The sequence below is a fragment of the Antechinus flavipes genome, chromosome 2 (genome assembly GCF_016432865.1).
Source record: "Antechinus flavipes isolate AdamAnt ecotype Samford, QLD, Australia chromosome 2, AdamAnt_v2, whole genome shotgun sequence".
Lineage (NCBI taxonomy): Eukaryota > Metazoa > Chordata > Mammalia > Dasyuromorphia > Dasyuridae > Antechinus > Antechinus flavipes.
In genome coordinates, this window is record NC_067399.1 from 314,999,551 (window position 1) to 315,026,033 (window position 26,483).

General features: G+C 41.2%; 1 protein-coding gene across 1 annotated transcript in view; it reads left to right on the forward strand.

The window, feature by feature from the left end:
* The window catches only part of ISM2 (isthmin 2), a 35,324-nt gene extending 9,061 nt beyond the window's left edge, over positions 1-26,263 (forward strand). Inside the window, exons 2-6 of the mRNA XM_051977511.1 lie at positions 11,773-12,021; positions 16,026-16,377; positions 17,931-18,071; positions 18,562-18,639; positions 22,129-26,263. Of these exons, the coding sequence (XP_051833471.1) occupies positions 11,773-12,021; positions 16,026-16,377; positions 17,931-18,071; positions 18,562-18,639; positions 22,129-22,646 (1,338 nt within the window). The 3' untranslated portion in view covers positions 22,647-26,263. The remainder of the gene's footprint in view (positions 1-11,772; positions 12,022-16,025; positions 16,378-17,930; positions 18,072-18,561; positions 18,640-22,128) is intronic.
* The last annotated feature ends 220 nt before the right edge of the window (positions 26,264-26,483 follow it).

Consider the following 26,483-nt stretch of genomic DNA (forward strand, 5'->3'; position numbering starts at 1 on the left):
GATGCCAGTCTTGGTATTGAGGGTGAAATCTGAACTGAGTTTTGCTTTTTCTACCCCCTACCTTAATCAGCTATAATTGCCCAGACCCCTTGGAAGCCTGATCTTAAGGAAGGAGTATTTGAATCCCCTTGGATTCAAGGGGGCATCTGCTGGGCCCCTAGAATTTGAAGCCTTTCTTCTTCCCTCACTAGCTTCCGTCATATTTGGGCAACAGCCTAGGGAGAAGTTGGAGTGGGGAGGAAGGGAAGGAACTTAGGCCGGGGAGGAGTCAGAGCTGCTCAAGAATAGGGGGAGGGGAGGATGCCTGGGAGTGTTGGTTTAGCAGTTGGGGTGGTTGGGCCCCCATAGGCCCAGTTCATCGTTCCTAAAGCAGAAGTGAGTGGAAGTGGGGCTAATGAGAGGGTTAAGGCTGGAATAAGTTAACAACAACTCTGCTCACTTAATGCATTAAAGATTATGGCTAACGTGCTTACACAATATTAACTGGGAACATGTGGCCTAGGGGTGGGGTGATTCAAGCCAGGCTCCAAGCAGGAGAGGATACATGGGAGGCTCTTCCCCACAGATTATCACGCGCACACATTAGGCCAAATATAGAGCTGTACAGCTGTGTGGGCGAGTGAGTTTGGGTGCTTTTAGGTGAATGAATGTGGGAGTCTTCTATATATTTACAAGATCATTTTCGGGGCGCTTAAGACCTGTAATTTCTCTAATAAAGAGAATTCTCTGTAAGGAAACCCCTCTGCCAGTTGACTCTATAAGGAGTCACCAGACATCTTGATTTTTATCTTGTCTCTGGATTTGAATGATTGAAAGGAGGAGCCAGTGAGGCATCTGGCTCTATTTCTGCCTTGCTTAAATCCAGTTCACCAGTAATTTAAGACATTATCTGTGATGTTATTGGTCCTCTTCGGAAAGGAAGGATGATAATGACAAAAGTTTTGTATCTACTACACCATGCTACCTTTCCCATATGATGATGTCATCTAAAATCCAGTACAGTTAAAAAAAGGTTGAGAATGTATTGGCGTTGCCCTCTAAGCCAAGAAGACCTGAAGCCAGATCCAACCCCCAACACTGACAATTGGCTGAGTATCTTGTGCAAATCACTTAATACATCACTGCTCTAGGCACTACAGGTTTCCCAGAGGGTGCCAAGTTACATCCACAGAGGGAATTTCTTCATCTTGGATTTCCCTTTGTATCGGTGAAATCACAGATCCAGTGCCTGCCCCTCTAAAATAGTTAATGAAATGAATTGGGAAAGCATCCATCACCACAAACGAGCCAGTGAATCCATAAACGTGGACCTGTGTAAGAGGATATATGTCCAAATGGGTGCAGAGTGAGGTTGAGGGGAGGGTCTCGTTCTGGTCAGGGGGTCTTCCAACATGTTCTCATCTAAACTGTAGACAAAACTTTCTCAGAGAGGAGATTCTTAGATTTCTTTGTTAGGGAGGAACGTGAAGTCACATTGAAGCTCAGTGAGGAGTGAATTTGGATCACAGGTTATTCATCTTCTGGTTTCTATGGAAGGGCCAGGAAGGGGATTCAAGGCACGGACTGTTGCTTTCTAAGGGCCTGAGAGCCTGGTACTGCATTTCTGTGCCCCTGGCTCTCAAAGCCCATTTCCCTGTCAATAAAGTGGGAAGAGGGTTACTTCCCTACCCAAGTGTACCTGAGGGTTGGACAGCAACGCCCAGAGCGGTCAGAGCCGGTGAAAAGGCCAGAGGGCATTTCCCTGAAGGGCAGTGTCTTCCTCTTCACCTGGGTGTCTTTTATGAGTCTGCACCCTTGCAAGGAAGTAATCTTGTATCATCTGTGGGCTTAGGCTATTCACACAGGTAAGAAGAGCACACTAGCAATTTGCAGGCTCTGCAGGTCCTCCATTCAGGGAACACTCAGAGCAGAAATACTGAAAAAGTGCCTCTTATGTTGCTGTGGGAGGGAAGCCTTCTGGCCCTGGGCCCAGCTGACTGCAGAGAAGAATTTTCCTTTGGATTGACCATCCCCAAATTCTTTTAACTGGAGTTGAGATTACTCTTGAGAAAGGCTGTTCCTGAGGGAAGTAGAGAGACCTCTGCTGGGATTCACTGGAAACACACGCTGGGAAGCACTGAAGTCTTAACATTGTGACACTATTCAAAACTTAACAAACACCAAATAAAATGGACAGCTTTATATTCATAATAGAACAGAAAAAAATAAGATTGTACACAGAAGTTCACGTTTCTGTTCAATTCAGCCTGATTTTCTTTTTATAGTATAGATTAAATTCAATATGTAACTTTCAAAGTTGTGCTTCTTTTTGACTGGCCTTTTTTCTCTGCATTTAAAAAAATGCCTCTTTTATATCTTTACTCATTTTATTCTATATTATTTATATATTTATTCTATATTATATTCTATATTATTTCATTTAAATCTTCTCAGATTTTTTCTAAAAGTATCCATTTTGTAATTTCTTATAGAGCAATAATATTCTTTAATACTATTTAATTTAACAATATTTCTTTTTTTATTATAACTTTTTATTGACAGAACCCATGCCAGAGTAATTTTTTACAGCATTATCCCTTGCACTCACTTCTGTTCCAACTTTTTCCCTATTCCCTCCACCCCCTCCCCCAGATGGCAAGCAGTCTTATACATGTTAAATAAATACAATATATGTGTGCAGAACCAAACAGTTCTCTTCTTGCACAGGGAGAATTGGATTCAGAAGGTAAAAATAATCTGGGAAGAAAAACAAAAATGCAAACAGTTTACATTCATTTCCCAGGGTTTCTTCTTGGGTGTAGCTGCTTCTGTCCATAACAATATTTCTTAAGGAGCCATAATACAAAATAATATGGCATAATTTCTTCAGCCATTTTCTAATAGGTAGGCAATTAAGACATCCTGTATATGTTCTACAATCACCATTTCCCCCACTAGCATTTGGGGAGAGTTTGAGAGTTTGATTTTGGAGCTGATATGCTGAAGTAGTAAGAGAGAGAATCCTTCTCAAGACTTTCTCTGTTTTTCCCAAAGTCTCCATAGAGATGCTATTTTTAAGATATTTTCTTGAAACTCTAAGAAAAGGACAATGTCCTAATCTGGACGGGGGCACACCTCCCCACACATACAACAAACTTGGGGAGAGAAAGTATGTATATGTAAGTATAAAGATTCCACAGAAGTCTTGCAGTAGGGAATTTAGAAACTTTTGATGGTGATGATGATGATGATGTATGTGTGTCTGTGGATATGCATATTTGTATATTCAATCACCAAGGATTTCTAAAGGACCTTCTGTGTGTCAGGTACTACACTCCTAATCAGTCAGCAAACATTTATTAAGTGCTTACTGTGTTTCAAGTAATAGCAAAAATAGTAAAAAATAAAATTTTATTTAAAAATATTACCACCATCTACAAAAGACAAAACCATACCTTGCTCTTACTCACACTCTATGTACAACACAAACAAGATAAAGAGAGGATAAATTGAAGATGACAGAGAGAAAGGGCTAGCTTTGAGAGGAATCAGGAAAGATCTTATAAAAGGTGGGATTTTAGCTGAAAGTTGAAGGAAACCAGGAAATCTAAGAGGTGAGGTTGAAGAGGGAAATGATTTTAGGAACTGGGAATATCCAGAAAAAATGTTAGGAGTTGGAGTTAGGAGATGGAGTGTCTTGTATGATGGACAGCATTGATGAGTGGATTGCATAGTATTGATGAGGGGAATAAGATTGTAAAGGCAGGAGAGAGCCATGTTACAAAAAGTTTTGAATGCCACATAGAGAATTTACATTTGATCCTGGAAGTAATAGAACACCATTATAGCTTATTTATTTGGGTTTGGGTGACACAATAAAATCTATACTTTAGGAAAATCAATTTGACAGATAAATGGGGAGGATGGCCTGAAAAGGGGAAAGACTTAAGGCAGGCAGTCCAACCAGCAGACTACTGCAGTTGTTCAAATATGAAATGATAAAGAGCTTGAATCAAGATGATAGCATTGTCTTAAGATATATACATATAATTAATTCTGATGGATGTGGCCCAGTCTGCAATGACCAAATCAGTTCCAATAGAGCAGTAATGAACTGAACCAGCTATACCCAGGGAAAGAACTCTGGGAGATGACTAAGAACCACTACATAGAATTCCAAATCTCTCTATTTTTGTCCACCTGCATTTTTGATTTCCTTCACAGGCTAATTGTACAATATTTCAAAGTCCGATTCTTTTTGTACAGCAAAATAATTGGACATGTATACTAATATTATATTTGATTTATACTTTAACATATTTAACATGCATTGGTCAACCTGTCATCTGGGGGAAGGGGTAGGGGAAAGGAGGGGAAAAGTTGGAACAAAAGGTTTTGCAATAGTCAATGCTGAAAAATTACCCATGCACATATCTTGTAAATAAAAAAGATATATACATATGCTATATGTGTACATATACATGCATATTTATACACACACACACATATATACATACATATGTGGAATGTTAGAAAAGTAAAATCAGTAGAACTTGGCAACAAAGTTGATATGGGGGTGGTTAGAGAGCATGAGGAATCAAGGTAGGCATTCTGTAAGCCTGGGCAGCTGGGAGGATGGTGGTTCCTCTGACAGAATAAGAAAGTTTGGAAGAGGAAGGTTGGGGGGGAGTAACAAATTTAACTTTGGACATGTTGAGTTTAAAATGTCTATTGGACATACAGTTCAAGATATCCAGTTATTACTGGAAGATGAGAATCTGGAGATTAGGAAATAGATTTGAGAATCATCAGCATGGAGAGAATAATTGAATCCATGGATGTTATGGGCTAGAACTCTGAAACAAGGATTCTTACAAGGTGTTAAGTCAGGGGAATTGATAATACAATGGTTATCTAGTTTAGTATAGTGATTAATAATTCTCTAAGTTCAGTATCATTGATTTAATCTTACAACAAATAATAGTTTCTTAGTGATATAATTATTGCTTTATACTCAGTATAGAGCATATAAATTGGGAGCCTCAGCCAAATTGAGGGCAGAGAAGACAAAGGACTGGAGGTGGGACCTCAAGCTCTGGGAACCAAGGAGAGAGATTCATTCCATTTTTAGTCAGGCTCCTGGTGGCTCTCCTGGAGGACTGAGAGACAGATTCATTCACTCCATTTCACACTACCTTGGTGGCAGGCCTGTCCTACTTAGCTTCTCCAGTGAAACCAAGGCTCTGGAAGGCCTCTAAGAAAGCTAGCATAGGCCCCCCGGCAAGGAAACTAAATTGTGAAGGAGAAAATAAAGACTTTGGATTTTAACACCTGGCTATTCTCGGGGAGATTACTCTACTGAAAAGAAGGCTGATCTAAGACCTTTGGAAAACCATCCAAGAACATTGCATTTTGACATCCGAATGTGGGACTAAGGACCTACATCTGTGACCCAGAAATTAGGGTAAGTACAAAAATAGACAAGAAGGAAACTTTGTTAAAGGCTAAACTAATGTTTCAGGTAAAATGGGACAAATGTTTAGAAAGGAGACTTTTCCACCTCAAGGAAAATGTCTCGAAAGTTTAAACTCATAAAAAAATGAGGTTTGATTGTAACTTGGGAGCAGATCATTGAACTTTTAGAAACATTACAATACACAGCTCCTTGATTCTCAAAGGAAAAAGAATTAGATCCAGATGAATGGAAATTAATAGGACAGCAACTAAGTGAATATTACAGTGATAATAGCCCTGATTCAATTACTAAAGACACATTTTATACATATAAATACAATTGGCTTTAGGAAATTATGTAAGTTAGAGAATAAGGAAAAAGAAGAAAGTGCAGGAGGGGAGGTTACCAAAAAAACAGTTGAAAAGGAAGAAGAATTAGACAAGAAAGGAGTTAAGTACAATTCTGATGAAATTAAGGAATGTGGTGCTTCACAGCAGGAATCATTAGGGCATTCCCCAACCTCTGACCTACTCCCTCAATTAACCCTTCATGGGTGGAGGGAGAAAGAGAAAAGGGAGGGGCACTGACAGCACCACCCATACAGGAGCTTTGTCCACCCCCATGACAAGATTTCAAAAGGCACTAGTTAAGCAAAAAAAGAAGGACAGGATACATCTGATTTGATAAATGCATACCCTGTTATTGAAGGGAATATTCTCTTCAGGTCAACAAAAGAGAAGATACACTCCTTTTGATCTGGAAAAAATCAAGGATTTGAAAAAAGGTTGCACTCTTTATGGGGCTACATTATCTTATGTTAAGATGTTATTAGAGAAATTGGCTTATAAAATTTTAACCCCCAGTGATTAGAAATCTATAGCAAGGACATGTTTAGGACTTGGACAAAACTTGTGGCTTTTGGAGTATAGTGAGCTATGTAGGATACAAGCCCAAAAAACCAGGCAAACTGGAGTTACTATACAAATCACCTTTGACCAACTAGTAGGTAAAGGTCAGTATGCAGACGCTTTAGCACAGATTAATTACCCTTTGATAGCATATGAGCAAATTGCTGCTATTACTATCAAAGTATGGGGCTCCCTTGCAAGAAAACAAGATAGAGGGGAAGCTTTCATGAACACAGAGCAAGGCCAAATGAACCCTTTGCTGATTTCATGGAATGTTTGCAGACAGCTGTCATACGAACGATTGGTAAAAATGCAGCTACAGGAATAATGATCAAACAACTTGCTAGAGAAAATGCTAATGAGGTTTATAGAAGAATTATATGGGGACTCACTGATGCTTTCAATGTGGAAAAATCGGGCATCTGAAGCTCAATGTAGGCATAGAGATAGAGTAAGAGGACAGAGTGAGAAAGCAAGACCCAAAGCCCTATGCTCAAAATGCAACAGAGGTTTCCATTGGACCTCAGAATATAGATTGACCCAGGGAAATGAGAGGCAAGGCCCAGCTCCAAGACCTCAAACAAAAAACAGGTGGGGCATGATGGCAGCTGAGGTTGCACCCAGAAAGTCTTTAGAAGTTCAGGACTCTGGTATGATCAATCAGCAGAAAAGCAATCAGATGGAAGAAAGGGATTACAATAGGGGAGAATACAGGCTTTTTAATCCGACAGAAGGGCAGTGTGCAATGCAAACAGTTCTAATATAATTGCCAGATGTGAGGAGAGATCCAGAAAGTGGTGAATGGAAGCTACCAGGTAGGTTAACTGCTTGGGGAGAGGGTTTTCTTGTATCTCTACAGATGAAGAAGGAATCAGATGGGTACCAACGAGCCATATTCACCTTGTCCATTGGAGAAAGATAGAGAAAAAAACCTTGAAACAAAGGAGAAGACCTAAGAAACATCTGGCACTGAAAGAGCATGGTTAATAATGAGACTGTTACAGAACTTCAAAACCCGTAAGAATCATTGGATTCTCTGAGACATGATGATAAGATTGTTGCAGGACTTGAAAACCATCAGGAGTCATTGTATTCGCTGAGACATGATAAGACTCTTACAGAACTTCAAAACCAGCAGGAATCATTGGATTCCCTAAGATGAAAAATTGTTAATAAGACTGATGCAGGACTTCAAAATCTGCAGGAATCATTGGATTCCCTAACACAAGATGAGATTATTGCAGGACCTCAAAACTTGCAGGAATCATTGGATTCTCAGACACATGAAGTAATGGACAGTAGATTGGTTTTGGACTATTTCTAGGACTTATGGATATATATATATAATATAATTCCTCATGTTAATTCATGTTGTTTGTTATGTAATACCTCCCATGTTGATGGGTTTATATATACCTGTTTCAAGTGAGACCCTTCAGAAACCCGCTAATCTGGTTTGATTCCCCATTTTCTTTTGGTTTTCATCTCCCTTCCTGAGACGTCAGGGAGGGTGTGATCACCTCCTTTTTTGGTGTTTTCATCCCTTTTTTGAGGAGTCAGGGAAGACATCATCACCTCCTTGTTGGGATTCTCACCTCCTTGAGAAGTCAGGGAGAGTGTGACCACCTTATGTTCTAAAACAAAAGAAAGCAGGAGATGTTATGGGCCAGAACTCTGAAACAAGGATTCTTATAAGATGTTAAGTCAGTAGAACTGATGAGACAATGGTTGTCTAGTTTAGCATGATGCTTAAAAGCTCTCTAAGTTCAGTATGATTGATTTAGTCTTACAACAAATAATGGTTTCCTAGTAATATAATGATTGGCTTATGCTCAGTGTAGAGCATATAAGCAGGGAGCCTCAGTCAGAGAAGACAAAGAAGACAAAGGACTGGAGGCGGGAGCTCAAGCTCTTGGAGCCAGGGAGAGAGATGCATTCCATCTCGGTCAGGCTCCTGGTGGCTCTCCTGTGGGACTGAGAGACAGATTCATTCACTCCATCTCACAGGACCTTGATGGCAGGTCTGTCCTACTTAGTTTCTCCAGTGAAACCAAGACTCTGGAAGGCCTCTAAGAAAGCTAGCCCAGGCCCCAGGCAAGGAAACTAGATTGTGAAGGAGATCATAAAGAATTTGGACGTTAACACCTGGCTATTCTTGTGGTGATTGCTCAGCTGAAAGGAAGCTGCTCAGAAACCTCCAGAAAACCAAACAAGAATATTACACATGGAAACTAATGAGATAACCCAGATAATATAGGAAAAAAGAAAAAAAAACCAGAAACACCGTTAACAGGTATGAGCTGGATAGTGAGTGGAGAGGAAATAGACACCTGTTTTAGACAATTTTCTCAATGAGTTTAATCACAAAATGAAGGAGAGATACAGCCTAATACCTGTCAAAGATGGATGGCTCAAGTGAGCATTTTTGGAAGATAAGAGATAGGGGCATGCTTGAGGTAATTAGGAAAGTAGCCATGATATAGGGAGAGATTGAAAATAGGGATGATAGAGAGGACAATTGCCAGAAAAGACAAGGTGGAATCGGATCACTTGTACATTTAGCTGAGGGGGGCTTTGGCAAGAAATGACCACTTCTTTATATGAGATAGGATGAAGGAAGAAAGGGTGATATAAGACATCTGAAAATTCCTTCTCCATCTCTTTTTCATGGTCCTTTTCTAGATCATACCCTCTAAACACAAGTGACCCTCATGGTTCAGTCCTGAGTCCTACTCTCTTCTCCCTCTATATTACTTCATTTGGTGATCTTATCAGCTCACTTGGATTTAATTTCCATCTCTGTGATGATGATTCTCAAATCTGCCTATCCTGTGCCAAATTCTTTGCTGATCTTCAAAGGCCTGTTGAACATCTCATGCTGAATGTCCAGTAAATATCTTAAACTCAATATACCTAAATCTCAACTCATTATTTTTCCTCCCAAAATCTTCCCCATCTACCATCTCTATTATTGTAGAGGGCAACATCATCTTCCCAGAGCCATAGGGTTGCAACCTAGGAGTCATCCTGAATTCCTCACCATTACATATTCTGCCCCATGCAGTTTCATGCCAAAACCTATTTCCCTTTACATCTTTGGAGGTGATGGAGAACTATTGAAGTCTGTTGAGTAAGGGAGAAGGGGGTGGTTATGGTCAGACTTGTACCTTAGGAAATTCACTTTAATGGCTGAATGAAGGATGGATTGAAGTGGGGAGAGATTTGAGGCAGACAGACTTAGCAGTAAGCTTGTTGTAATAGTCCAGACATGAGTCACACAAAATTTCAAGGAGTCATTTTAAGTTTTATCTTCTCTGCTAAATCTCTGATAAACTGTATCATTATCATGTTATTTTGAGTCAGCTAGGTAGCACACCAGATATAGTGTTGATCTGAAGTCAGGAAGACCTGAATTTGAATCCAACCACAGTGACTTACTAGCTGTGTGATTCTCAGCAAGTCACTTGATCTCTCTTGTGTACAAAATGGGGATAATATTAGCACCTACTATATATATTATAAGGATCAGTGGAGAACTGCTAACTATTGTTATTTATATGGGCTCCCTGCGAAGTTTCTAGATAGAAATGCCTTGGAACTAGTCTGATGGATAGATAAATGTCTTGAAATAGCAAAAATAAGGTGGCATGTAGATGGGGAAGTGGGGATAAGAACTGGAGAATTAATGTCAGAAATTATGAAGAAGACAACACCCAAAAACTATGAAGTGTTCAGGTAAAATGACAGAATGCTAAGGATTTAAAAGGGGGAATTAAAGAAAAAATTAGCTAAGATTCTTTTTCTGATAGTGAATACTGGTTAGACTAGATGATCCGGGGGTCCCTTCCAACTCTGAGATTTCATGCTTCTGTGGTATGTGAGTGAGAAGAGAAATAGGAGAAGATTACAAAAGAGAAGAGAAGAGAGAACAAGGAAGAGAAGGGATAGTTTTGTGGGAAAGAGAAAAGAGATGGGATAGAGGTATAGGAAGGAGAAGAAAGGATGAAGATATAGGAAAAGAGAAAAAATGAAATGGGGATGCAGAAAGAGAATTGGGGAATGGAGAAGAGAAGGATTGGTATGGGAGAGATAGAGAAAGATGGAATAGGATGGGAAGGAAAGAGATGTTGTGATGTGCTGAGTAAAGGGGATGAGATGGAAGCTGTGAGAATAGAATGATGGTGGCTTAGGAGGAGAGGGATGGGAATGGAGAGAATTAAGATAGGGTTGGGTGAGGAAGGAAAGAGATAGGATAGGGTAAATGTTGGAGAAGAGAGGGAAAAAGAAATAAAATGTTCCTAACCTAGCTTGTCTTTTCCCATAATTATTCACCTTGCTCAACAAGCTAAATAGCTCTTGGGTTCAGTTTCTTTTACTTCAAATACTCAGTATACACAGTAAACTGAGGAGCAGCTCTGGGCATTTCACTCTGGGGGTGCTGGTGGCTATGATGAGGAGCTGTGTTTAGGAAGGTCATGATTCCAAGGATCAGACAATGAATAGCACTGAGAGCTACTCAACCATCCCATCCCCTTGTACCCTTTCTCAAATCCTCTTCCTCCTCAGCAGTGCTGAGAACTCCTAGTGAGAACAGAGAAGAACAAATTGGTTGTGATGTTTTGGAAGTAATAATAATGGTGTAGTGGAAAGGACATTGGACAGGGAGCAATATGCTTGGGTTCCAGTTGAGACCATGTCACTGTGTGACCCTGAGCAAGTCCTCCTATCTCTCTGACCCTTAGTTTCTTCATCTGTGTTAGACTAGATAATCTCTTAAACCCTCCTTCCAGATCTAATAGTCTGTGGCTGATTGACTAGTTTGTTACTAAAAGGAGAAATAGAAGACTACTATGGTAGTCAAGGCACTGTGCATTTCTACTGCATCAGAAAATTTACTGCTGAGATTAGAATAACACCTTGAAGTCAAGGGTAGTATCATTTTTACTTTTTCCATTTAGCACAATGGCTATACATATAGATAAATGATAGATGGATATATGTGTGTGTGTATGTATATCCATCTATCTATATCGACTTATATATATGTATGTATATATACACGTATACATGTATGTTTATATATATATGAGTGAATTCTGAAAATCATTATCCCTTTCACCAATACAGTTGCTTACAATTTCCAAAGCCTTTTCACATTCATTATTTGATTAAGTTCTTACAGAAATCCTTCAAAGTAGATACATCTCCCCCTTTTTACAGGAGGGGAAACTGAGGCTCAAGGCTATTATAGAAATTAATCTAGATCATCTAATGAATTAGTAGTAGAGGCTAGGATTAGAATTTTGACATCCTTATTTCAAAACTAGTGCTTTTATCATACTTTGGCCAGCCATCACTGACTTGATTAAGACCCCCACTCTTTAAGAGGAGTTCTTGATCCTCTTTCTGGCTGCATCTTCATTCCTTCAGGTTGCTACCTCACCTAGTCCCATGTTACCCCCGGAAGAGGAAGCGCCATTGTCCTCCCAGACCAGGAACCGAGCTGGGCTACGACAACATAAGCGCCGTGGCATATCCCAGTTTGTGACCCCAACCCATCAAGGCCCAAGGGATGTTGAATCCCCTACTACACAGGAAACTTCTCCCTTCTTATTGGAACTGCAGAGCCTTCCAGGATTGGCTGATGTAGATCTCAGTGCCCAAAACCCCAATATCCAGGTGAGTATCTGGGAAGGTGGGTCAGAGAATGGAGTGGAGGTCTAAGAGAACGGGGTAGAGTAGGGGAGAAACTGAACCATTTAGGATGCAGGAGGGAAGAAGCCTTGGTTTGCTGGTTTATAAACTAGGGGCCATGACTCCAAATCTTGAATCCTGATTATACCTGTGCAACCTTGGATAGGTCCCTCATTTCCCAAGGCCTCCAAGTCCTCATCTGTAAAATAAAGGTCTTGAGCCAGTGACCCCTAAGATATCTTAGACCATATCCTGTGATATAGACCCCATGTGTCATCATTCAAATAGTTACCTCAGTGCTTTAGAGGGTAATGGAACTCCAGATGAAGAGAGTGGAATCTAAAAAATTCTTTCCAAATTTCATCCTTATGATCAGTGTTTCTAGAAATGGAGGCTCGGGTCCTCTCCCTGTATGTTGCATACAAATGAGTTTTGTTCAGGAATTAAGAATTTTGTAGTGATTCACATACATATAATACATTAAGTTTTGCAAAAGGCTTTTTTTCACAATGCTCATATTAGATAATATTACACTTTTTACTATACCTACTGTAGAGTTGAGGAAATTGAGGCTTAGAAAAGTTGATTGACTTCCTAGGGTCACAAGACATTTTGGACCCAAGACTAAAACCCAGTTCTCCTGACTCCAAATCCAGTACTTGTGTTACTACTCAGCTCTACCTCAAACTATAAACACTTGAAAATGTTATTTGTTCCTTAAATTGGGAAAACTTGGAAACTGAACAGTTTGGGGCCATTTATAATTTTACCAAAGTGCTTACTAGCTCCTATTTACTGTCACAAGTAAGGAAGACTGTAGAGGAGCAGAAAACCTTGTGAATCCTTGGCTCTTCCAATCCCAGAAGATTGGACAAACAGACAAGTTCAGTTTCTTTTTTTTTTCTTTTAAAAGAAAAGCAGTGTTCAAAATATGGAAATATATTTAGAAGAATTGCACGTATTTAACCTATGCTGGATTGCTTGCTATCTTGGGGAAGTGGGAGGAGAGGGAGAAAAATTTGGAACATAAGGTTTTGCAAAGGTGAATGTTGATAAAAAAAAATAAAGGCAGTGTCCATTCCAATGCATGCTGCATGGAGAATAATGCAGACTTTGTTTCCCCATCAGCCCCACACTCAGCATGGCTGGCAGGGAGAAGGGTTTAGGGGGAGTGTGGCTTGAGCATTTCGTTCTTTTTTGGGTAGGCTAGATCTTGACACAGGGAAGAACCCATCAAAGGGAGAGTGACTTAGATAAAATAGATTCTAATTTTGGTTAATTTCTAACCATGACCTGAAAACCTCAGAAGCTGCACTATCCGTGCATTAAGATGAAAGGAATAGGATATCTACAGTTCCTTCCACATTTCAATTCTTTGATCAGTGCTTCTAGAAATAGTAGGCAAAAATCCCACAGCATAATATAATGTAAAATAACATAATACATTTATATAATATTATGCCAGATTTTGCTGTACTATAATTGTCATAATATACATATACAATCTCATATAATTGTAACTATATTTAACTATACGTGTTATAAATGTCAAATATCATATTATACTGTATCATATCATAATATTATCACTGTCCATTACTTTTATAATCCTTTCATTAGCACAGTAAACAGAAAGAAAACTAAATGTGAAGTTAGAAACCTGGGTTTGAATCCTGGTTTACCACCTATTTCCCCTTCTAATTTATAAAATAAATGAGTTTGACTAGATGATCTCTGAGGTCCCTGAAGTCCTGGAGTCTCCTTTTTTTTCTTATAATCATGCCCCGTAAGAGAGAAAGAGCCGGTAGTAGTAGAATCTGTATTTTGCAGAGGAGGAAATGTTGGCCCAGAGCAGCAATGTTTCTCTCTAGGTCACACAGTTTGTTAGTGGCAGGGTTGTAACTAGAACCCCAGCTGTCTCCCAGACTCAGGCTATTTCAGTTAGATTGTGTTGGCCTTTATCCTGGACTGTGCTCCCAACAGATGAAACATTAAGGCATTCTCCATTTGCCCTGAGAAGATTCATTATTTCCCAAGCCCTAAGGGTTAGATAAAAGCAGTGAGGCTGAAAATTCTCCCTACCCCTCACCTTTAAAGGTTAAAGGAAAATCTGCCATTTGTTCCCCCTTTCTGTTCCTTATTCCCTCTTGTTGGGACTGAGAATAGGGAGGTGAGATAGAAACGCACCAGGCTTAGCTCAGGATGCCTGGGTTCTAATCCTGGCTCAACTACCAACCAGCCATATGAACGTCAATTTTTTCCATTTGTAAAATGAGAATAATAATATCAAAGTACATTTGCCTAGCACTTTGAGCTTTACAGAAAGTTGTTTTCAAGGCATGATAATAATAGTCAATAAGAGCTAGCATTTATATAGTATTTTACAGATTGGACAGCTAAGTTCTAATTAGTGAAAATAACAATCCTGTGAAGTGGTCAGATGTTGTGGAATTCACACTTTTCAAATTTGCAGTTATGTAAAAATATGGTCATTGATTTCAGTCCAATGAAAATATGCAGTGAAAATTCAAATAATAAACCACTTTCCAGGATTCATCATTCAAACTAGTTGGGATTTTCACAGTCACTCTGGGAGGTAGGAGTATTATCTTGCATTTTACAAATGAGGAAACTGGAGAAGACAGAGATTCTGTGTCTTTCCCAGGATCATATAGTCAGTAGGTATCCAAGACTGGACACGTTTATTTTGCAGATGAGGAAACTGAGCCTTTGAGAAAAAAAAAAGAAGCTAACTGTGCACTGGTAACCCTCTGCCATGGCCTGAATATACCATTCTCCAGGAAGAAAAATAATAATATTACCTTGATTGATAATATCTCATTAATAAGCACTTTCCTCCTTTTATTTTCACCACAAACATTTTGAGGAAAGCAAGTTGCTAAAGTAGAAAGAATGCCAGATTTAGAGCCACAGAAAATGAGTTCAAATTCTAACTGCCACTTACTACCTGGGTAAGCTTGGGCAATTGCAAATTGATCAGTAAATAATCAATTTATTAATTGCCTACATGCTGCCAGGCAGAAAGGCAAAAAATTGATCTTTGAGTCAGGGAGAATTAAGTTCAACTCTCACCTCTAGGTAATTCTCAAACACTCTTGAGTTGTCAAAATTGCCTGTTTTCAGTGGTAGAAGGAGTGCCTTCATCCAGAGTACACCAGTGAAATTACAGATTATTCAAGCATTTATTAAGCTCTTAATATGTGTCAGGTACTGTGTTAAGTGGTGGGAATACAAAAAAGAAAAGGCAGCTCCTGTTTTCTAGGAGTTCACAATTTAAAGGACAAACACAGACATACAAACAAATTACATATAGAAGAAATAGGAAATAAGTAAAGCGGGAAGGTAGTAGTGTTAAGAAGGGTTGGAAGAAGCTTCCTGGAGATGATGTGATTTTATTTGGGACTTAAAGGAAGCCAGGAAGGCTCACTAAGTGGAATGGAGGAAGGAGAGCATCCCAGGTATGAGGGATGGCCAGAGTAATGCCCAGTGCCTTGCTCATGGAACAGCTCCGGAAGCCAGGGCTTTGGGGAACAGATAGTGGGGAGTAAGGTGCAACAAGACTGGAAAGGTAGGAAGGTGCTAGGGCTTTGAATGCCAAAGAGGATTGTTTGATTCTGGAGGACATAAGGAGTCAGTGTAAACACATACACACAAAACAATGGGGGAAAAAAACTTTAAAAAGAAAAAAGTAACAGGAAAATAAATCTTCCAAGCATCGTTCTAGGCAATCCGTTTCCTTGGCATAGGAAAATGAAGGGTTTGATCTAGGTGACATTCTAAGCTCAAAATCTATGATCCTGCAGGAATCTTGCCTCCTTTTGGGGTCTCTGTGAGGTGCAAATGAGATTCTATGTCTGAAAGTGTTTTGTAAACTGTAAAGTGCTATACCGTTGCTGTGTTGTGGACAGAAGTGGCAGTTTTGCTGCTGAGATCTCCCTGACTGCCCAACCTGGCATCCCCCCACCCAGGTGACCATTGAGGTGGTAGATGACCTGCAGGCTGAGATGGAGATGGACTTGTTGACAGAAACCAGTGATTACTGGTCCTTGGGCTCCCCCAGCTGGCTCCCTGCCCAAGAGCTCTTCTGGCCTCTGTTCTGGGGCTATACAGAGGGTGAGGAGGGAGGATCTGGGCCCCAGCCTGAGGGGAAAGCCCTCAGAGAGGAAGAGGGGAAGGAGGACAGTGAGGAAGACTATGCCACAGAGTATGAGGAGGAAGAGGAGGAAGACGAAGAGCCCGTGCTGAGTGGAGTGGAAAGCAGCTGGAATCAGAGATGGCCGACACCAAAGACCTGGGATTTCATGGAGAAATATAACTATGGTGAGTGCACGGTGCGCTGGGGGCTGTGTGTCACGTTACAGGAGGGGAAGCTTTGTGTCATAGGGAAATGGCAGAGCTGGAGAGAAAGCTCTTTATGGGGTGGGGCATAAAATAATAATAATCCATTTGATGAAATGATTATTGATTTCACATGAATCTGTGATCTGTGTGATCTTAGGCAAGTCACTTAACTTGACTTGGCAATTTCCATTTTTGTAAAACGAGGGAATTGAATTAGATGAATCTGAAAGAAAAATCTTTCCACCAAGCCAGGTCAAAGGACCTCGATGCCATAGCAGATAATGCTTCTTATTCTCATCGAGAATAAGAGATAGGGAACTAGAGCAGTTATCAAGAACTTCTGGATGAAATAACTTCCTGGAATCTTCTCTGCATCTTACGATCTTAGAGAGTTATCTAAAGTATTGAAATATTAAATGACCTGACCAGGGTCACACAGCCATGTGGGTCAGACAAAGGTAAGGCTGGATGGATCCCAGGTTTTCCTGGCTGTGAGACAGACTCTCTATCCCCAGCACCATTCGTGTCAAACACTGGATCCAAGGGCTGCACATGGACCACTATGCTTCTGAGCGGGACCCCAAACCAAATTAAAATGTAATTGGGAAATAGCTAACAAAATAAATTAAAATATGATAAAACTTAGATTATATTACATTTTAAAACTGAATCAATATGTCTTCAAAGATCCTTAATTGAGGACCCTGTTTGTATTCAAGTTTGATCCCACTGCTCTACACCATGAGGGGATTAGGAGCAACTGGCCTTAGAAGTGGCCTCTCTCTTTAAGAGCTGCAAAGGCTTTAAAAAAAAAAAACCTTCAACTGTTGGCTGACCTTCTGATGGTGAGCTTCCTCCAAAGGGAGTGATTTGTTCAAGGCCATGAAGTCACTGGCAAAGGTAGGACCCAAATCAATCAGTAAACAAGCATTTATTAAATGCTTCCTCTGCCAGGCACAATGCTAAGGGCTAGAGATATAAAGAAAAAAAATTTCCTACTTTTAAGAAGATTACATTTAGTCGAGTCCATATGTGACCAATGAAATCTTATCTCTGAGCAGGTAAGTAGAAAAATTTTCTTACCTTCAAATTCACCTAATTAATTGAACAGGTGAATTTAGAACCATCAGTCAACCAATTTATTTATTAGGCATCCACTACTATATGTGCCAGACAGAGCTGCTGACTGCTCGAGATATGAATGAGGTAGGGGTCTCACAAGAGAATCTGGAACAAAACATCTGTGGACCCCAGCCAATTGTGTTTGTAGGCAGCTTAGTTATAATGAAAAAATGTTATTTTACTCAGGGTTTCAAATCTCTACTGTAATACATACAGCTTATCACAAAATAAGATACCTACATGCTATGGGGAATACAATTTTCTAGCATTGAGAATATGTGCATTTATTTTTAAAAAATACTCCAAAGTGTCTCTTTCCCCATTCTTGCCCTCCTGTTCTAAGCAACTACTTGCTTAGTCTTGCCCTCATCTCAACTGTGTCTATCATATTCTCCTTTGTCTGCTCCCAGATTATGAGGTGGAAGAAGAATGGAGCCCCTGGTCCTCTTGCAGTGTCACCTGCAGCAGCGGTACCCAGAAAAGGACCCGCTCCTGTGGCTACGCCTGCACAGCCACAGAGTCTCGAATGTGTGAATTGCCTCGATGCCCTGGTGAGAGTGTGGGCCCTATAAAGGCTGACGTTGGTATGGATGAGCTTATGAGCTAAATTTCCAAGGAATTGAGTGTTCTGTGTTTATTGTTATTATTTTGTGAGGCAATTGGGGTTAAGTGACTTGTACCATATAGCTGTTCTGTATTTAAATGGCAGTAAGTAATGTATAAGGTTTGGGGGCATGAGGATGTGTTGTAGAAGGAAAACAATTCCATATTAGGTTCAAGGATCGTAGAGTCCCATTGGACCTTCCCAGTATCTATGGAAATAGCAAAAAATCCTACCTAAACTACTGATTCACCACTAGGTGTTTGTTAGCTTCCAGGTATAGTTTCAATGTTATTCATTCCCTACCTCCAGTCCCAAAGTTTGCCTCTCCAACCCACTGTGTCTTCAAGGTTGAGGAATAAGGTTTAAGGACTTGAAAGTTTGGTGGGCTTGGGGTGGAGAGGGTCACTGCTTTGTACTGATTTTCATTCTTTTTAAAGGAACAGAAAGCAAGATGGGCTTTCCCAGTGAGGATTGGTTGCCTGAAGTACACAATGACACTCAAATGCTGGGCTCAGGTCAGTACAGAGTTTAGCCTGGAGCTGGGGGTATTGGGATGGTGGTGGGGATGGGGCAGGAAATGAAGGGATAGGGATAGAACCATTTAACTGTGAAACTTCACATGGATAAGAAATCTCTCTCTTCACTCAAATAATAATGCAGCAGTCCTCTGATAAGGCTTGGGTGGTCACAAAGACCCTTGGAGTTGTATTTCTTCCCATTCTGGAAAAAGAAGAAGTCATTCACATTTATATAGCATTTTAAAGTCTAAACACTTTACTTGTAGCAACCCTATGAAATCATTATCATTGCTTCACAGATGAGGAAACTGAGACACAGAGAAGTTACATGACTTAAGATCACATAGATATCAGGTTATTAGAGACAGTGTTCTTTACACTACATTGCCTCTTGAAGGCAACTCAATAGTTCAGTGGACAGAGCAGTGGAGTGAGGAAAACCCAAGTTCAAATCCAGCCTCTACTACTCATTAGCTGTTTGACTCCAGACAAGTCACTTAACCTCCATTTGCCTTAATTTAGTTGAGAAAGAAATGGCAAATCATTCTAATATCTTTTCCAAGAAAACCAAGAAAAAAAATCAGATATTACTAAACAGTAATATTGGCTCTCGTCTCTTCAGAGGCAGCATGGAATAGTGGGTAAAGCCTTGGACTGGGGACAGGCAAATAGGGATTCAAATTCTACCTCAGACTTATTATCTCTCTTTATGGACAAATTATTTAAACTCTCTGTGTTTCATTTTCCTCCTTAAAACAGAGATATAAACTAGTCTTTAAGGTCCCTTCCGGCTCTAAATCTGATTCTTTGAACTTAAATGTCATTTGGTCCAACTCTTTATCAGAAGCATGAATCACGGGCCATCCGACAGCCTTCTCTTGTGATCTTCTGTATCAGGGACCAAACAGTTGTTTTTCAGGCCGTCCATCCCATCTACAGCAACCCTAACTAATAGAATATGTGGCCATACTTGGTTTTCTAAGCCAGACATTTCTCATTCTAGTAAGGTTTTTCTTCCCTTGAAGAAAGAACTACGAGTCTCAGGTTAACCATTTCTCTTCCTACCCAGCTAACCAAGTAGGGAAGCCTAACAGAATCCAGTATGATCAAGTGAAAAGGGCTGAGGGGACTACAAACTGGCCCTCTGAGACACTCAATCTCCTCCTTTGTATCCGGGGGCAAAGTCATTCTTGCCTTGAGCTGCCAGATATTATTTTAGGGAATACTTGAAAGATGGGGGGATGGTACTGTCTGCTAATAGATATTATCAGCAAATTTCAAATATATGACCTTTCCTTGTATTGACTTAGTTAAAAAAAAAAAAAGAAAAAGGAAAGGACCCTGAATTACAAGGACAGTGAGAAAGTTAATGCATTGCCACACTTTCCCCTCCCACATTGATTCTTTTATGAAGGCTACCTTGGCCTTTTAAGTCTTAATTCTTTCCTGGTCTTTGCCCTGACTGGGCATTGCCTTAAACAAACTGAGACCTGAAAAAGACCATAATTTAACAGGAACAGGGTCTTCCATTGTATCCATCACAGTCATCTTGACTTATGTCTTATCACTTGATTACAATGACTCTGGAGAGGAAAGTGAGGATGTTGACTTTGCACAGCTCTGCCTCATCTAAAGCCACTTTCACTTTGTACTTTCACTTGACAATTTACTTCTAAGTTAGGACATCACTCTCCTGATGTCATTGGTTCTCTTTGAGAATGAAGGATGAACAACTTTTTTTTATTTTTTATTTTTTATTTTTTTAAGTAACTTTTTATTGACAGAACCCATGCCAGGGTATTTTTTACAGCATTATCCCTTGCACTCACTTCTGTTCTGATTTTTCCCCTCTCTCCCTCCACCCCCTCCCCCATATGGCAAGCAGTCCTATACATGTTAAATAGGTTACAGTATAATCTAGATACAATATATGTGTGCAGAACCGAACAGTTTTCTTGTTGCACAGAGAGAATTGGATTCAGAAGGTGTAAATAACCCAGGAAGAAAAACAAAAATGCAAGCAGTTTATATTCATTTCCCAGTGTTCTTTCTCTGGGTGTAGCTGCTTCTGTCCATCTTTGATCAATTAAAGCTCTCTTTATCGAAGAGATCCACTTCCATCAGAATACATCCTCAAACAGTATTATTGTTGAGGTATATAATGATCTCCCGATTCTGCTCATTTCACTTAGCATCAGTTCATGTAAGTCTCGCCAGTCCTCTCTGTATTCATCCTGCTGGTCATTCCTTACAGAACAATAATATTCCATAACATTCATATACCCCAATTTACTCAGCCATTCTCCAATTGATGGGCATCCATTCATTTTCCAGCTTCTAGCCACTACAAACAGGGCTGCCACAAACATTTGGGCAGATACAGGTCCCTTTCCCTTCTTTAGTATCTCTTTGGGGTATAAGCCCAGTAGAAACACTGCTGGATCAAAGGGTGTGCACAGTTTGATAACGCTCTCCAGAATGGCTGGACGTGGGATGAACAACTTTTCAAGGAGTTTTCTGAGACTAGAGAATTTGGGTTCAAAACTTGCCTTTGATGCTTGCTTTCTGTGGGAGTCACTTATTTCCCCTGAGCCTCAGTTTCCTCATCTGTAAAATAAGCAGGTTGTATCAGATGGTTCTAATCTAGCCCCAGCTCAGTGATCCTCTGATTTATGTAATCCTCAACCCAATTCAATGGGGAGGTCAACAGGGCCAGGTCCCATTTGTCAGATTAGGAAACTAAGCCCAGAGAGGGGCCAAAGTGAGATTGAACCTTAGCTCTTTAATGACTGGCTGTGTGGGATTTGGCACCTCCTTCTCTTCCAGAATTCTTTTTTTTTTTTTTTTTGTGGGGGATACTTCCTAAGGTGTATGCATTGTGTGTGTTTGTGTATCTATCTATATCTATATGAAATTCCCTGCTCAGGCATCAAATCTAGTCTCCCTTCCAAATAATTAGAGCTACTGAAAAATGAGTGGAAGTTAATATGCTCCCTGATGTTGGAGGTAGTCAAGCCTGGACTGCTTGATTAGAGTGATGGCAGTAATGCTCCAGGTAAAATAAACTGGACTAAATAACCTCTGGAGGTTCGTGCTATCTCAGTAACTTTCCCTAAAGGGGCCACGTTGCTATGATGATCCTTCGGAGGAAGGATAGTCTTTCCCCAGCTGTAGCTACAGTAGCTTTGTATGGCCCCTTCCTCCTCCTCCTGAGGATTTGAGGAGCAGGGGGAGGAGAAAGGAGTGTTTCCCACTAGAGTTTGCCCATTTGATGTCTTAAACTGATTCAGCTCCCAGAGTCACCCAGACAGCAGGTAGGCTTAGTAATTTTTGCAGGGGTAAGCTCTCATTGTCAGAGGCTTTGAGTAGGAAAAGAAGGGAATGATTGTCTCCTACTCATTCATTCATTCTTTTTCTTGACCAACATTTATGGAACATTGACTGTGCTAAGGAGTCAATCTGGCTTCCTTTCCTTCCCTTGACCAGATGTAGATAGCTGTGAAAAGTGGCTGAACTGCAAGAGTGACTTCCTGGCTAAATACATGAGCAAGATGCTGACCGACCTGCCCAGCTGCCCCTGTGCTTACCCTCTGGAGGCCGTGTACAGTGCCGTGAGCCTTCCAGATGAGCAACAAGGCAGGAGCTTCCGCTGGAGGGATGCGAGCGGCCCCAAGGAACGCCTGGACGTCTACCAGCCCACTGCCCGCTTCTGCCTGCGCTCCCTCCTCTCTTTAGACAGTACCACGCTGGCTGCCCAGCACTGCTGCTATGATGAGGGCAGCCGGCTGCTGACTCGGGGTAAGGGGGCTGGCGCCCCGGACCTCATCAGCACAGACTTCTCCCCAGAGCTGCACTTCAAGGTGGACACACTGCCTTGGATCCTGTGCAAAGGGGACTGGAGCCGCTATCATGCGGCGCGGCCCCCAAACAACGGGCGAGCCTGTGCTGACAACCCACCCGAGGAGGAATACCTGGCCCAGCTGCAGGAGGCCAAAGAGTATTAACCAAAGGATCAGGGAGGCCCAAATGTGGAGGATGGAAAGGAGGCTTGGCTTGGTCTCTGGTGGCTGGGCCAGAGCAGTGAGTGGGGTCCCGTTGGCTGCTCCCTAGGAATATCTGGAAAAGGGCAGGGTAAGAACACCTCATAATTGGAGTATCTGTACCAAGCTGCTCAATGGGGGAGGGTTTTTCTGGGCGTCTCTGACCCTTGCACTTTTTCTCCCAGTTTAGTGGCGTGAGAAGTCTCCTTTCTTGTTTGTAATATGAAAGCTGAAGAGAGAGAGAGAGTGTGTGTGTGTGTGTGTGTGTGAATGAAAAGTTGGTCTTAGATGTGCGTGCGTGTGTGTGTGTGTGTGTGTGTGTGAGAGTGAATGAAAAGTTGGTCTTAGATCAGCATATTTTTGGATTCGTGGTGGAGAAAAGAGAAGCATGTCATTCAGAAAGCCCTTAATAGCCCTGTGAATTCAACTCTCCCATTCCCAATCTCTCTCTCTTGCCCCACTTCAAGGAGACTTTTGTTGTCTTCTCAGTCCCCGGTTTCTGTGCCCTCATCATCCTGGTTCGGATACAAGTGTTGCTACGGCCATCCAGCTAACCTCCAGTTTCTTGGAGAGAAGGGTTGGGAACTTAAGATTTGCTGAATGGATCTTAGGACAGGCTCAGCTGAGCTAGAGAAAAGCACCTTCATCGCCAGTGACTCTCTGAGGATCTGGGGAATCAGTGAGGGCCAGTGGAGAACGGGTAACTGGAGGACTCCATCCCTGTCCGCCCTGTGTCTTCTCTCTCTCCTTTTTGAGGTGTCTGAGCAAATCTGGAACAGTTAGTTGGGGTGTGGCCAGCTCTGCATTAGGGACACTTACCCTCTTCCACCTCTCCCCAAGAGTCTGGCTGGGTAGCTCAGTGCCATCGCCCTCCCATAGACCAGACACTTACATCTGGTGTTTGGGGGTAATGTTGGGTGGGCATCTGAAAGGAAGATGCCAGACATCATCCGTCAGTCCTTAGAATATATTCATCAACTGGGATATATTGGAATATATTCATCAACTGCCCACTTGTATCAATAGTTCCTGCATCAAAGCAGTCCTACAAAGGCATTAAGGATTGAAGCAGGTGTATGGTTCTTGACATGTTGGGATGAAGAAATTTGATAAGAATTATGTTGATTAGTTAGGGCTTAGGGGAATGGAAACCCTCCAGGAAGAAGAGAAGAGAAAGTTCATGCTGATCCCAACCCTTGCTCCCATCGTACTGATATATTCCACTCCCCACCCCCACAGTGGAAATGAGAAGGCCTGAGTGAGAATGTGATTTGATGTCAGAACAGGGCAGGATTGAAAAAGGATAGGTTTTATAGTTACAAAATCTGTGATGGGGGCTATAGCTGATGAGGAATGGCATAAGAATCTCTACACCATACCTATCCCCCTTCCCTCATCCAGGAGACTTTCATTTCCAGTTATCTTACTCCAGCTTTTGGTGCCCTTTTTTTCCATCCTGGATTTACAATATCTTATTAGGAGTTAACTTGCTTTAGTTCCAACTATCATTTGTCACCAAGTTCTTTGGAGGGTTGGAAAGAGGGCAAAGGAGATTCAGCGAGCTGCAATGGGATTTTTGTGGATCTTCAGCAATAAAGCACTTTATTTGAAACCACTTCCTGATAAAGCAGGGAGCAGTGGGAGGAATACAAGGGTGGTTGAAATGAATTTGAACAGCTGAGGGTCTGTCTGGTTAAGGCTCTCAGGAGGGCACTAAAAAGAAGCTCTCCTCATTAAGGATCACCTATTAGGCTTGGGATTCATCTTCCAGAGAGCTATGACCAGGGTGGGACAATCCAAAGGCCACTGGCTTGTCGGCTCCTGAAACCCTTTTTGTACTTTAACAGGCAGGCATGGGGGGACGCCAGATCATCAAGCATTTAGCAATTTCATCAAAATCTGGCTTAAAAAAGTACTTCTTTCTTTCTATACTCATGCATTTGAATCTTGCAAACGTGCAAATTAATTTACTTTGTTGCATTAGAGAGTGCTTACCCAGGACAGCAATGACACTTGCCTGGAGTACCCTCAGTCTTCTCAGCTGCTCCTACACCTGCTGCAGCTTAGCTGGGGTGAGAGGAAGGAATGTTGGCTGTCAGGGCTTCCACTGGCCCTGTAATATGACCTACAAAGTGCCAGTCCAGATATGTTTGCATTGCCTCTCTGAACTCTTCCAGAAGATCCTGTGAGAACTTTCTGTCATCTCGGACTGATAATGGGAACCCGTATCCTGTGGCCTGTCTTTCTTTTTTCCACTTGAAAGTGGACAATTCATCTGGCTACTAAATTTTGAGCCTGGCCCCTTTGTCCAAGGCAGATTTATAGAGGGCTGCTCTGGAAGCCAAAGGATGTACTCCTATTTATGTAGGGGGTAGCTGCCCCCACTTCATAGATCCTCTTATTGTAGAAGGGCCCACTAGTAATAACTACCATTTATATAGCACTTACTATGTGCCATGCACTGTACTAAGCACTTTATAATGATCTCATTTAATTTTAAAAACAACCCTGGTGCTAATTTTATGTCCCCTTTATCAATGAGGAAACTGAGGCAAACAGAGACCAAGTGATTTGCCCAATGTCTTACAGCCAGCAGATGTCTGAAGCCGACTTTGAACACAAATTTTATTGACTCCAGGACCTGGGTTCTTTCTCTCCACTGTACTACCTAGACCCCAGGAAAAGACCAGTTAGACGTTGCAAGATCTTCCCTGCCCTCTTTTATGGGATAAATCACAGCATTACAGGAAGAAGCCTTGAAGATCATCCCTCATCATATAGTGAGAAAACAAAAGCCCAGAAAGGAAACGTGGTCTGTCTTGTCATTGGGTGACTGAATAGCAGCAGAACTAGGTTAGAACTCTGGGTTCCAGACTCCAATGCTAGCAGTCTTTCCTCTGTACATTATCTCCTAACTCATGGTGCTTGGGGAGATTGTACAGCCAGGAGTACATTACAGTCTCTGAAGAATTGGAGTTGAGCATCATCCCAAGGACCAGGTAGAGACCTGCCCCAGGCTCTTAAACAGGCTGCCAATGTACTTCAAACAAGTCCATTTTGAAGGTGATGATATCAAAGACATATGTAATAGAAAAAGATGTGCTAGTTGTGTGATGAGAGGGAGTCATAATGGCCCATGGTACCAAGATGGCAAGAGAATTCGAGTGACCCAGCACGTCGGGTAGGATTGCATTGTTAAGGATTGATCAGAGATAAGCAGACATGGATTAGTCGTGATATATGTCACTGGAGGGCATATCAATGAGATTTCAGAATCGTTTTAGAGTTGGTGGTTGGAGAAGGAAACAGGAGGATAAATTGGAAAGTGATAATAAAGGAAGATGTATTCTTCAATCATCAAGGGTCGTCCTCTGTAGTTTTGTTTGGCCAGATACCTTCTCACTCCAGTCTATATTTGTGCACATTGCACAAGATCGCTGAAAGGTGACTCCCGCATTTGTTTGTTTTTTGTCTCACAAACCTGGCAACATTAGCAACAAACACATTTTAGATTTTAGTTAGTACCTCCTGTTATAATCGATTTGCAACACTGTCCTATAAAATGAAAGACTATTCCATTATGCTGAGTTGATTTTTTTTTTGTTGACATGTGATTTCATCAGTTCAAAGAATTTTCAGTGTGGAAAAGTAAGTAACTAACAAATCTTAGACTTTACTGTAGGCACGGAAAGAATAAGCGATTTGTCCATAAACAAATCTAAATTTAATGTGAAATGGGACACATATTAAATTGCAACCATATCCAGTCACTGGCCCCCCCCCCCCAAAAAAAAAAGTGAA